Raw genomic sequence first — 13,310 nt, 5'->3', positions numbered from 1 at the left:
GGACCTTCCAGGTGGTGGTGTTCCCATGTGTCTGCTGCCCTTGTCCTTCTAGATGGTAGTGGTCGTGGGTTTGGAAGGTGCTGTCTAAGGAGCCTTGGTGAGTTCCTGCAGTGCATCTTGTAGATGGTACACACACTGCTGCTACTGTGCGTTGGTGGTGGAGGGAGTGAATGTTTGTGGATGGGGTGCCAATCAAGCGGGGCTGCTTTGTACTGGACGGTGTCGAGCTTCTTGAGTGTTGTGGGAGCTGCACTCATTCAGGCATTTGGAGATTATTCCATCACACTCCTGACTTGTGCCCTGTAGATGGTGGACAGGCTTTGGGGAGTCAGGAGGTGAGTTACACTCCGCAAAATTCCCAGCCTCTGACCTGCTCTTGTAGCCACAGTATTTATATGGCTGGTCCAGTTCAGTTTCTGGTCAATGGTAACCCCCAGAATGTTGATAGTGGGGGATTCAACGATGGTAATGTCATTGAATGTCAAAGGGAGATTGTTGGATTCTCTGTTGTTGGAGATGGTCATTGCCTGGCACTTGTGTGGCACGAATGTTACTTGCCACTTGTCAGCCCAAGCCTGGATATTGTCCAGGTCTTGCTGCATTTGGACATGGACTGCTTCAGTATCTGAGGAGTCGTGAATGGTGCTGAACATTGTGCAATCATCAGCGAACATCCCCACTTCTGACCTTATGATGGAGGGAAGGTCATTGATGAAGTAGCTGAAGGTGGTTGGGCCGAGGACACTACCCTGAGGAACTCCTGCAGTGATGTCCTGGAGCTGAGATGACTGACCTCCAACAACCACAACCATCTTCCTTTGTGCTAGGTATGACTCCAACCAGCGGAGAGTTTTTCCCCGATTCCCATTGACTCCAGTTTTGCTCGGGCTCCTTGATGCCACACTCGGTCAAATGCTGCCTTGATGTCAAGGGCAGTCACTCTCACCTCACCTCGGGAGTTCAGCTCTTTTGTCCATGTTTGAACCAAGGCTGTAATGAGGTCAGGAGCTGAGTGGCCCTGGCAGAACCCAAACTGGGTGTGGTGAGCAGGTTATTGCTAAGCACGTGCTGCTTGATAGCACTGTTGATGACCCCTTCCATCATTTTACTGATGATCAAAAGTAGACTAACGGGATGGGTAATTGGCCTGGTTGGATTTGTCCTGCTTTGTGTATACATGGGTAATTTTCCACATAGCCGGGTAGATGCAAGTGTTGTAGCTGTACTGGAACAGCTTGGCTAGGGATGCAGCAAGTTCTGGAGCACAAGTCTTCAGTACTATTGCTGGAATATTGTCAGGGCCCAAAGCCTTTGCAGTATCCAGTGCCTTCAGCCATTTCTTGATATCACGTGGAGTGAATCAAATTGGCTGAAGACTGGCATCTGTGATGCTGGGGACCTCCGGAGGAGGCTGAGATGGATCATCCACTTGGCACTTCTGGCTGAAGATTGTAGCAAATGCTTCAGCCTTATATTTTGCACTGATGTGCTGGGCTCCTCCATCATTGAGGATGGGGATATTTGTGGAGCCTCCTCCTCCAGTGAGTTGTTTAATTGTCCACCACCATTCACGACTGGATGTGGCAGGACAGCAGAGTTTAGATCTGATCCATTGGCTGTGGGATTGCTTAGCTCCGCCTATCATTTGCTGCTTATGCTGTTTGACACACAAGTAATCCTGTGTTACAGCTTCACCAGGTTGACACCTCATTTTTAGGTATGCCTGGTGCTGCTCCTGGCATGCCCTCCTGCACTCTTCATTGAACCAGGGTTGATCCCCTGGCTTGATGGTAATGGTAGAGTGGGGGATTTGCATGGCCATGAGGTTACAGATTGCGTTCGAGTACAATTCTGCTGCTGATGGCCCACAGCGCCTCGTGGATGCCCAGTTTTGAATTGCGAGATCTGTTCGAAATCTATCCTATTTTTGGCATGGTGGTTGTGCCACACAACACGATATATATGCTGTCCCACCAAACACTCCAGGACAGGTACAGCCCGGGGTTAGATACAGAGTAAAGCTCCCTCATCACTGTCCCCACCAAACACTCCCAGGACAGGTACAGCACAGGGTTAGATACAGAGTAAAGCTCCCTCTACACTGTCCCCATCAAACACACCCAGGACAGGTACAGCACGGGGTTAGATACAGAGTAAAGCTCCCTCTACTCAGTCCCCATCAAACACTCCCAGGACAGGTACAGCACGGGGTTAGATACAGAGTAAATCTCCCTCTACACTGTCCCCATCAAACACTCCCAGGACAGGTACAGCACGGGGTTAGATACAGAGTAAATCTCCCTCTACACTGTCCCCATCAAACACTCCCAGGGCAGGTCCGATACAGGGTAATGCTCTGCCAGGTTTATAACAGTGGCCCCTTCCTCCTGTAGTTTTACTGGTCCTCATTCCAATGAAGTGAGGTGAGGAGGTAAACGTGAAATCGCTCGTCTTGGTCTGCCCACCTCAAGCCCCGATGTCTCTCTTACCTTTATTGAGTTGTCCAGTCGGCTTACCTCCCCCCGAGCGGTGAGAGCAGTCAGCAGAGAGGCTCACCGGATTCCCCCTGACGAACCCCAGCAAGACTCTAGCTGCCCTACCATCCCTGGCTGCTCTGAGCCTCTCGTGGAGGAGAGGAGCCAGTTCCTACAGAGGCTGGAGAACACCACCCCCACCCCACCCCGAACACCCAAATGCCTCAATTCTGGCACTGACTCCACAAACAGAGCAGCGAAGACAAAGCAAGCTGGTGATTGCTCGGAGCGACCGTTGCCATGGCGATGCAATCCCAGTGATCATCTCTTTTTAAATCTTCCTGAGTTGGGTTTCCACCTGAAGTGGGATATTTTCTTCCTCGCACACCCCACCCCCGATATTCTCACGGGGTTTCGGTGATGGATTCCTCTTCGTGCAGCCCCTGGGTGAGCCAACATGTTTGGCCACAATCTTTTCGCCGTTGTTTGCCAGCCTGGACCTTCCAACTGGACTCCATGAGTGCCCTCTGTCCGTGATTGGCAAAGGAGCCAGAGGCAGAGATAAGGACATATTCAGGGCATCACTAACAAACCTACCCGTTCAGGCTCCTTGCGAGGGTCCTGGTAACCCTCGCCCCGACTACACACTGCCCCGCACACCCCCTCACATCAATAAATCCCTCTCGGCAGCAACACATCAGAAAGATCTCAAATCGCTTATCAATTCCCTCCAAGCAGGTGCATATGGCGAAATCCAACTCCGATTCTCCGACCCCACACTCTGGGAAGAACGTCAAACTCTTCGAGTGGATGCAGAGGGATTTTTCGAATGTTACCTGGGACGTGGAGAGGCTGGAGAAGCTGGGATCGTTCTCCTTAGAGCGGAGAAGGTTAAGGGGGAGATTGAATCGAGGCGTTCAAAATCAGGAAGGGGGTTTGGACAGAGTAAATAAGGAGAAACTGTTTCCACTGGGCAGGAGGGTCGGTAACCAGAGGGGGACACAGATTGAAGAGAATCGGGGAAAAGAACCAGAGGGGGGAGATGAGGAGAATTTGTTTTTTATTTACACAGCGAGTTGTTGTGATCTGGAAGGCGCTGCCTGAAAGGGCGGCGGAAGCAGATTCAATAGGAACTTTCAAAAGGGGGGGAATCGGATAAATACTGGCCGGAATGTGGAGAGAGAGTGGAACTAGCTGGATTGTTCTTTGAAAGAGCCAGTGGAGACTCAGAGGGCTGAATGGCCTTCTCTTGACCTTTACTGGCCTACAATTTATGACCTGGTATCTTCTCGAAAGCTTGGATGCTGGGCGACACTTGGAACTCGCGGCTCACCCGTCGCACAGGTGCTCAGCACGCCGATCGATACCTGTGCAGTTCACCCCGAGGAAGGGGGCAGAACGAAGAGCCTGCGACAGGGGGGTGGGAAACAGAGGAAAGAGGAGAGAGTGGGGCAGGGAACTGCAGACGTTGGCGGACAGAAGGGCTTTGCTCTTTCTGAAAGCGGGCGGAGAGAGAGCATGGCTGAGAGAGGGTAACAGCACAAAGTGATGGAGTCAATGCTGCACAGGAGCAGGCCATTCAGCCCATGCTGGCTCTCTGTACAGCAATCCAGTCAGTCCCATTCCCCACCTCCCCATCGCCTCCCCCTGCTCTATGCCCGTCGGCCTGTGAGTTTATCTCCCGCAAGTGCCCATCTAATTTCCTTTTGAAATCATTCGTTGTCTCTGCTTCCACCCCCCTCGTGGGCAGAGTGTCCCAGGTCATTCCCACTCGCTGTGTAAAAAAGTTCTTCCTCACATCCCACCACCCCCCACCACAAAGCCTAAAGCTTTAAATCTGTGCCCCCACCGCCCCCAGCCTTTGTACCATCAGCCAATGGGAAGTGTTTTTTTAAATCTTATCTTTTGTTGACCTGGGACTTGTACACCTCTTATCAAATCTCCCCTCAATCCCCTTTGCTGCAAGGGGAGCAAAGCCCAGCTTCTCCAACCCAAACCTCATCGATAAAATCCCCCTCATCCCTGGAACTGTTCTGGTAAATCTCCACGCCCGCCCAAGGACCCCCCACATCCTCCCTGAAGTGGCGGTGGCTCATTGTGGCCCAGCCAGAGCACTGTAAAGGTTCAGCGGGGGGAAACTCTCCTCCTTTCGTCCTCTATCGATGAAGCAGCTGAATAAGTAAGTAGATGAGAAGGTGCACGCCAGCCGACAGGAAGGAGATCATCTTAGAGACGAAGGCGGGGAAGCAATGGGAGTGTCCGCCGATGAGGATGTGGGTTGAAGCTTCTGAGGAGTTAAGACAGGGAGATGGTAACTCAGAGACCCTTGAGGGCTCCAGTTAGAGATGGGACGGAAGCATTGGATAAAAGCGGCGACTGTGCTTTGCATTCATTGTGTGGTCTGGTCGCTGAGGCAATTTTATGATTCTTAGGCTGGCATTCTCAAGTTGAGGAGGCTTGTACTCACCGCCTTCATTAAGCTCAAATCCTCCCAGGAACAAGGAAAGATGGGTTTCCCCATTGTGTGTGTGTGTGTGTGGCCAACCAATAACTCTGTCAGCCAACCCATTGCTCTGTTTGGTAAACACAAACTTAAAAACACTCGCGTGAGATGCAGCCCTTTTGATTCAGTGCCCCTGGTCATTCTTATTATCAGTTCGATTGACACACCCAGTGTTTAGGATTAAGTTGTGCCCTCAGGTACGGTGCAATTAAATAGTATGTTAGGTTTGCTGTGAATTTGCTACCCCTCACCTGGTTTTTTTTATTGACAGACCCCCCGGAATGTTCCTTGCCTCTGGAAGACGGTGAAACACAAGTAGGCCATTCAGCCCCCCGAGCCTGTTCTGTCACTGCCGCTCTGTATCTTAACTCCATCTACCTGCCTTGCTTCCGTAACCCTTAATCCCCTTACCTGAGGTAATTACAAAAATGAGATGGATAGATATTGTCAAAGAAATTCAATATTTAATATGGGGGTGGGAGATAATAGAAAAAGTCCTGCAAATGCTATGTAGGCCAGAAACCACCCCACCCCCACCCCCAACATTTCTATCGCGCCTTTCATGATCTCAGGATGTGTCCCAAAACACTTCACAAGCAGTGAAGTGCCTTTATTGAAGTGTGGTCACTGTTGTGATGTAGGAAATGCAGCAGCCGATTTGTGCACAGCAAGCTCCCACAAACAGCGGGGTAGTAAGTGTTGAGGGGCATGTATTGGCTCAAGGACAGCAGTGAGAACTCCCCCTGCTCTTTTTCCAACAGTGGCGGTGGGATCGTTAAGTCCAACTGAGAGGGCAGACCGGGGTCGGGGGGGGGGGGCCTCGGTTTAACGTCTCCGTCGGAGAGACGACACCTCCGGCAGTGCTGCACTCTATCAGCACTGGCACTGGGAGTGTCAGCCTGGCTCATAGGCTCGCGTTTCTGGAGTGGTGACTTGAACCCACAGCTTCCTGACCCAGAGATGAGTGAGCGGCCCACTGAGCCGTACAGTCAGGACAAAGTGGGGGCCCAGAGCTGAAAATATAGCTCGCCTGTCCTCTTCCCAGCTGCTGAGCATTTTCCTGGAGGTGTTCAACTCCCACCACGTTTTACAATCTCACCGCCCTTTCTCCCCATAGCCCTGCAAATGTTTCCCCTTCAAGTATTTGTCCGATTCCCCCCCTTTTGAAAGTCCCTATTGAATCTGCTTCCACCGCCCTTTCAGGCAGCGCCTTCCAGATCACAACAACTCGCCGTGTAAATAAAAAACAAATTCTCCTCATCTCCCCCTCTGGTTCTTTTCCCGATTCTCTTCGATCCATGTCCCTCTTTCGAGAAGGGAACCTGACACTGCTATCCTGTCTGGGCCAACGGGTAACTCTTGTTCCACATGACGAGGGTTGACTCTCTTTCGTGTCTGATGTGCAAGTGATTAGTTAAGAAAGTCCATCACCTTCTTGGGGAATTAGGGACAGGCAGCAAATGGCCAAATTGACTGAAGAATGAATCTTGGTCGCGATGCTCTGCAATATTCCTCTGGCAAAGGGTGCAGCTGTGCACATGAGGGGAAAAAAAAAGGCCCAAGGTGCGACTAAAACAAAATCTCCTCCTGCGCAGGCACGATCAGAACCCACTTACAGGAGCTCGGGTTTGTCAAAACGCTGCTGTGGTTTTTTCCCCCCCCCACCCCTCCCAAATCTCCTCGCCTGACAGCATTGAGACTTTGTGGGTATGAGATAACGTCAGGCTATTCAGCTGCACAGGCATCACAGCTCATCCCAATCCCATCCATCCTGAGGTGTGAGCACCACTGGCTAGGCCAGCATTTATTGTCCATCCCTAATTGCCCCTTGAGAAGGTGGTGGTGAGCTGCCTTCTTGAACCACTGTGGTGTCGGTAAACCCACCGTGCTGTTAGGGAGGGAGTTCCAGGATTTGGACCCAGCGACAGTGCAGGAACGGCCGATATATTTCCAAGTCAGGATGGTGAGTGACTTGGAGGGGAACTTCCAGGTGGTGGTGTTCCCATGTGCCTGCTGCCCTTGTCCTTCTAGATGGTAATGGTCGTGGGTTTGGAAGGTGCTGTCTAAAGAGCCTTGGTGAGTTCCTGCAGTGCATCTTGTAGATGGTACACACACTGCTGCTAGTGTGTCGGTGGTGGAGGGAGTGAATGTTTGTGGATGGGGTGCCAATCAAGCGAGGCTGCTTTGTCCTGGATGGTGTCGAGCTTCTTGAGTGTTGTGGGAGCTGCACTCATCCAGGCAAGTGGGGAGTATTCCATCACACTCCTGACTTGTGCCTTGTAGATGGTGGACAGGCTTTGGGGAGTCCAGAAGTGATTTACTTGCCGAAGAATTCCTGGCCTCTGACCTGCTCTTGTAGCCACAGTATTTATATGGCTGGTCCAGTTCAGTTTCTGGTCAATGGCAACCCCCAGGATGTTGATAGTGGGGGAATTCAGTGATAGTAATGCCATTGAACATCAAGGGGAGATGGATAGGTTCTGTCTTGTTGGAGATGGTCATGGAAATGGCGCAAATGTTTCTTGCCACACACACAGGTACTGACTGCTTGAACATCTGAGGAGTTCCACATTCTCAACAATTTCTGGTGAAAGGTATTTCTCCCGCATTCTTCATTCGTGACTATCTACGGCCCCTAATTTTGGACTCCCAACAAGTGGAAACACCTTCTCTACGTCTATCCTTGTTTTGAAGCAGATGGAATTGTAAGGAAAGCTTTTGGAAAACATACTTAAGGGGACAGGATTGAGCACAAACAAATACAAACAGTAGATTGCGAAAGGTTGGCCTGCAGCGGGCACAGGAGTTCCTCATCGGGGCCGAAGCAGTGTTGATGAATCACTCAGGGTGACCGCTCTTCACCCAGCTCCATGCCCTCTGGCACCAGCTTCCTACCCTTGTGAGCACCAAGGGCCCCAGGAAGTTATTACAAACAGCCAGACCAAGGAGAGCCTCACTACGAGTGTCAGATACGAGAGACAATTCAGGAAACAATTTAAATACTTTATTTGGAAAGCAAATGAAAAAAGAAAGTCAGGATTCGATTTGTTTTTGGCATGATACATTGTTGTAAACGAGGCCCCTCAGGCTGCAGAGCGTCCTTTGATTACAAGCTGCTGATCTACCAGGTTTATGCCAGGGAACCAGTAAACCCCTCGCTCCCACCTCCAAGACCTTCACCTATGGACCTAGACACCATGCGTTTGGCAGCCTGCTAATCACCCACGAGTGAAGTCACAGCTGACAGCATCCAAGAGATGAGCAGATTGGTTACACCCAAGCTGTTCCTGTGACCTCTTGCTCATGCAGTGACTGATCCCAGTGTTAAAGCAAGCAGAGCGCAGGCCTGCACTGACTCAGTCAGGGCTCGATTTTAACCCAAGTGCCCGAGGGGCAAGGAGAGAAACCGGGCAAGACCCGGGGAATTTGCCGAGGCTGTGTCGACCGGCTCCAGAGAACATAGCCCCTCAAGCGCCAGTACGTCAACACTGCTGTTTTTCCTATCCTCCGACACTCCTTCCCCCATTCTCTGGGGGGGAGGGGGGGGGGACCAGTCCACAGGCACTGATGTACTTACCCAGGTGGGCGGGATTCACAGCTGCACCCAGACGGTGAACACGAGCAGGGCATTGAGAGAATGTACATCACAGCTCTCGCTGGGCGCTATGGAGCACCACATTCTGCCAGCTGTACCCACCACCCCACCCCACCCCACCCCCCATGGCCTCTGCTGGTCTGTTTTGTAGCCGTTCCCTCTGCATTTTGTACTGAGGCTGTGCACTTTCCCTGTAAGGAATTGAGGCTAAACTCCTCTCTTCTGCAATTGGGTTTATGGGATGTAAACAACAATCGACAGGGAGAGAGGCTATTGGGGCACCAGGGCTGCTGTACAATCTTCAGTGATTTACCCAGTCACCATGGCAACCGATCTTTCGATTCTCTAACCAGAAAGCAATGATGATTTACAGAAGACACACGTTTCCTTATCCCCCCACCCCCGCCAACTGAGGCAAAAGCACGGACTTCAGAACATTCTCCTCCAGCAGGACTCCGCCTTGCATACACCTCACTCCTCCCCCTTGCAGTTACTCGCCTCCTCCCCCATCTCTCGGGTGGACTCACGGTGCTGCTTTCTCACCCTGATATTCTGGGTGCAATTCGACGTAGCTGAGAGTCAGATCACACCAGGCGTGCCCTCTCTAGAAAGCAGCAGTGGACAGCAATCTCCAGCAGGGGCCTCAACTCTTGCCCACCTGCCTCAGCTGCAAAGCGCGCGTGAAGAACCCAGGGTCAGCTATTTCCACACAGGACCAGAGAGGAAATCTCCCTCCTCTCTACAGTCTACATCAACAACTACACTATCAAACACTCCCAGGACAGGTACAGCACGGGGTTAGATACAGAGTAAAGCTCCCTCTACACTGTCCCCATCAAACACTCCCAGGACAGGTACAGCACGGGGTTAGATACAGAGTAAAGCTCCCTCTACACTGTCCCCATCAAACACTCCCAGGACAGGTACAGCATGGGGTTAGATACAGAGTAAAGCTCCCTCTACACTGTCCCCATCAAACACTCCCAGGACAGGTACAGCACGGGGTTAGATACAGAGTAAAGCTCCCTCTACACTGTCGCCATCAAACACTCCCAGGACAGGTACAGCATGGGGTTAGATACAGAGTAAAGCTCCCTCTACACTGTCCCCATCAAACACTCCCAGGACAGGTACAGCACGGGGTTAGATACAGAGTAAAGCTCCCTCTACACTGTCCCCATCAAACACTCCCAGGACAGGTACAGCACGGGGTCAGATACAGAATATTTGTGTCCTAGTTTCAAGAAATACTGTGGAGACAGAAGGTTTCTGTTTTTCACACCTGCCGTCCTCTTGGCTTCTCAGAGTGAGACTGAATGTGTTGAAACTGGTGTTAACAGATGGATAATTCCGCACCAAAACTCCGGTCCACCAGTTGAGAGGCTCAGTGTGAGCCTTCACGGCAGCAACAGGGGAGATTCTCATCCTGATGATGTGGTTTGGATTGCATCTCACATCCCAGGTACGCACGAACCAACTCGCACTCCCCCTTTCCCCCCGCCCGCCCCCCCCAACCTCACTCACCACCCAATCAGCAGGCTGCCTTCATTGCTCGGGAGCCTCTGGTTGACTGACAGCCATTCAGGTAGCTCGTCTGAAAGCTGCGAAGCGAGGCTTGTAATCCAAATGCACTCTGCAGCCCCTCAGTGCCTGCGTGTGGAAATTAGACTGCAGCACACAGGCAGTGGGCAAGACAGGCTCAGAAACAGAAAAGGAGGTAAGATGAGGATCACAGAGAAATATTTACAGGAGTGCAGTGTTTCCAGCAAGTGTCTAGACGACGGAGAATTCAGTCACACTGAAACCGTTTTGATTTCTGTACCGTTTTTAAAAAAAAAATCATTTCTTTGTCTCTGCAATTTGTTTCTCGTGCAGTGATTGGCAGCAAGTTATCTGGCTGTAGGGGTGCATCGCTACCAGTCACCTACACAAGGGCAGTGCCCAACGGTGGGCACTGTCTAAAGACCCGAGATTGCTCCTCCTGACTGATGATATAAAGACGAGTCCCTGGCTCATTCTCTCCCACTCCGCGTCTCAGGACAACGCTCACACTCCAGTTGGTTTCCTGTCGAAGCTCGGCAAGAGTCGCTCTGGAATCGGGTCCCCTGGTCTCACTCTGTCGGCTGGTGCCTATGCCCAGCCGAGCTACGGGGAGATGGTTGCCTATTATTATCATCAGATTGCCCCCGAGAGGGTGGCTCTGACAATCCGCCTGCCCTGGCTCTCGGACGGACGCTGTGTTTGGCGAGCGACGGCAGAGACGAGCTCGTTCCTGACAGTCCGCCTGACACCAGGAGCCCTCTGCCTTTCACTAGCACCGACGACAAAAGGGGGAAAAACGCAGGAACGGGTCAGGCAGCATCTGCTAGTGAAAGACACTAGAACGTTTCAGGCCCAGCAGAGCAGCGACATTCATCAGAATAAAGACCCTGCCCCCAACTTTGGCCCCACTTTGTGAACTTGGTGCTTAAGAACTAAGCCATTAAATGTAGTGTTTATCTTACTTGAAATTTGGTATCACTGGCCTGGACCGTAAGCTCTGCATCTGTTCTGGGATCCTGCAAACAGCACTTGTTTAAAATTTTGGGATATTTTAAATCGCTGGCATTAACTCAATCACTGCTGCAACTTTCTGCACAGCAGCAATTTACTGCCCCTTAGCACTGAGCTTTCCCCAGGGTCTGTGGGACCTCCTGTGTCAGGCGGCAGGTGTAGAAGCTTACAGGGGGGGAGTCACAATAATCTCTTGCCCTCCTCGTTAAAGAGATCGAGGGAGCTCCCTGTGAAATAGAGAGGCTCGATACAAGGGCCCTTACATAATAAACCAGGTTCTGTGGGGAATGACCTGCCATGTGCAAGGTGTTGAGCCACTGACTTCAAAAAACACTTTGCTGGGCACAAGGTCCTTTGGAAGGGGCGGGGGGGGGAAATCGGTTAAACAGAGATAGACGGCAAAAAAAATAATTAAAAATCGACGCAATTTACTCTTTAAAAATAAAACTCTCATTTAAAACTTAGGACTGCTGGTGAGGGTCTGGGGACAGCTGCCCTGGGGTGTCACACCCAGGCTCACTGAGGTTTGATTACACATCGCAAAGGAAGATCGCTGTAGTGTTTCCAGGAGAGCGGCTGGGGGTGTGGAGGGGGGGGGGGGAAACTCTCCGAATTCTGGCCACACAGAGGCAGGTACCACGGAGTATCAAGATGACAGCTAAAGTTCTTGACCACAGGCCGCCGCTATCAACAGCTCCGGGCGTTCTGGCTAGGATTCGTCCGCAAACAGGTTTTTTTTTTAAAAAACCCAGCAAACGAGAAACAAGTGCAAATGGAACAGAGCTGCCTGGGCTGGATTACCATAGCTCAGGGGGTCTGGGAGCCATCTTTCACTCTGCAAACCTCCCCCCCCACCCCCCCGCAAGCCCAGTTTAGATAGACCCCAGGAGAAGCCCGGAGTACAGACTGGGAGGCCCTCGCCTGGGGTGGAGGAGGGGGGGGACAGGGAGTCCCTGGTCCTGCGCAGGCGCTCTCTGTCGGAGCCCTTGCCCACACCAGACCCCGCGGCCTCACGGAGATGTCCCCGGGTAACTCCACGCAGTCCACTGGGCACCGAATGACCAGATCCAACACGGAACCTTCTGTAAAAGAGCCTGATTATGGGGAAATTAAGTGTCAGCGAGGAGTGAGATTCCTAAGTAATCCAGTCTCAGGGTTGATCTGAAGCATAAAACGTATATAAATAAATGCACTCACACACTTGCCGCAGGTACTCTACTCTACTACCTCTTCGTGTCGGTGGCTGATTGTGTCTGCACAGCAGAAGCACAAGTTTCAAACTTGCAAGGAAAAAGCAGCATTCCACTATGGCCGGGGTGGGGGACACAGAGAGAGAGAGAGAGAGAGAGAGAGGGATCCTTCCTCTGTCATTTCTTGAAGAACTTTTTGTTGAGCAGGAAGATCAGGAGATTGACATTGACCTTGGCTTTGTCGAACATTTTCATCACAGCCACACCTTCGTACTGCAACTGGAGTAGATCCTGCCAGGGACGAAGAGAAGAGAAATCCCACATCGACGTTACTTGCATTTACACAGGGGGTGGGGGGTGGTTTAAACACAGTGAAACATCCTGAGGCTCTTCACGGGAGCAAGTTAGCAAACAAAATTCAGCACGGGGCGGGGAGGGGGGGGGGGGGGGGAGAAATTAGGACAGGTGACCCGAAGCTCGGTCAAAGAGGTCGGTTTTAAGGAGAGGAGCGCGCGAGACGGAGAGGTTTAGGGAGGGAATTCCAGAGCTCAGGGCCCCCAGGCAGCCGAAGGCATGGCCGCCAGTGGTGGAGCGATGGGAATCGGGAAAGGGGAGCCACAGAGGTAGCACTGCAAAAAAGTCAAAGTACACCAAGTCCTTTCTCCTTCCCTAATGTCCCTTGAGGGAGGGAAATCTGCTGTCCTTACCCAGTCTGGCCTACACGTGACTCCAGACCCACAGCCACGTGGCTGAGTCTTTTACATGCCCTCCGAAATGGCCGAGCGAGACGCTCGGTTGTAACAAACCGCGACCAAGAATCTTGACAGCCTCCTGCTCGATGGGTCAGTGCACCAGCCGCTGTGAACCAGGACCGAAAGGTCCCAGAAATCGGTCTCGGACTTGCCCCGAGGTGGCTGGTGGCCATTAGCAGCAACGGGGCAGCCCTGGACCAGGGAGTCAAAGACAAGGCAAAGAAAGGTCAGCTCGTGTTCCAG

General features: G+C 51.9%; 1 protein-coding gene across 1 annotated transcript in view; it reads right to left on the bottom strand.

Annotated features, from left to right (window-relative positions):
- Positions 1–12,179: 12,179 nt before the first annotated feature.
- LOC144674000 (ras GTPase-activating-like protein IQGAP1) overlaps positions 12,180–13,310 on the bottom strand; it is a gene marked incomplete at its 5' end in the record, with an annotated part of 96,018 nt that continues 94,887 nt past the window's right edge. The window contains one exon of the mRNA XM_078535574.1: positions 12,180–12,606. Within this exon, the coding sequence (XP_078391700.1) occupies positions 12,493–12,606 (114 nt within the window). The remainder of the gene's footprint in view (positions 12,607–13,310) is intronic.

This window comes from Cetorhinus maximus, unplaced genomic scaffold, assembly GCF_964194155.1.
Source record: "Cetorhinus maximus unplaced genomic scaffold, sCetMax3.hap1.1 HAP1_SCAFFOLD_531, whole genome shotgun sequence".
Lineage (NCBI taxonomy): Eukaryota > Metazoa > Chordata > Chondrichthyes > Lamniformes > Cetorhinidae > Cetorhinus > Cetorhinus maximus.
The sequence above is the reverse complement of the archived record's forward strand: the minus strand, read 5'-3'. Positions and strand labels throughout refer to the sequence as shown.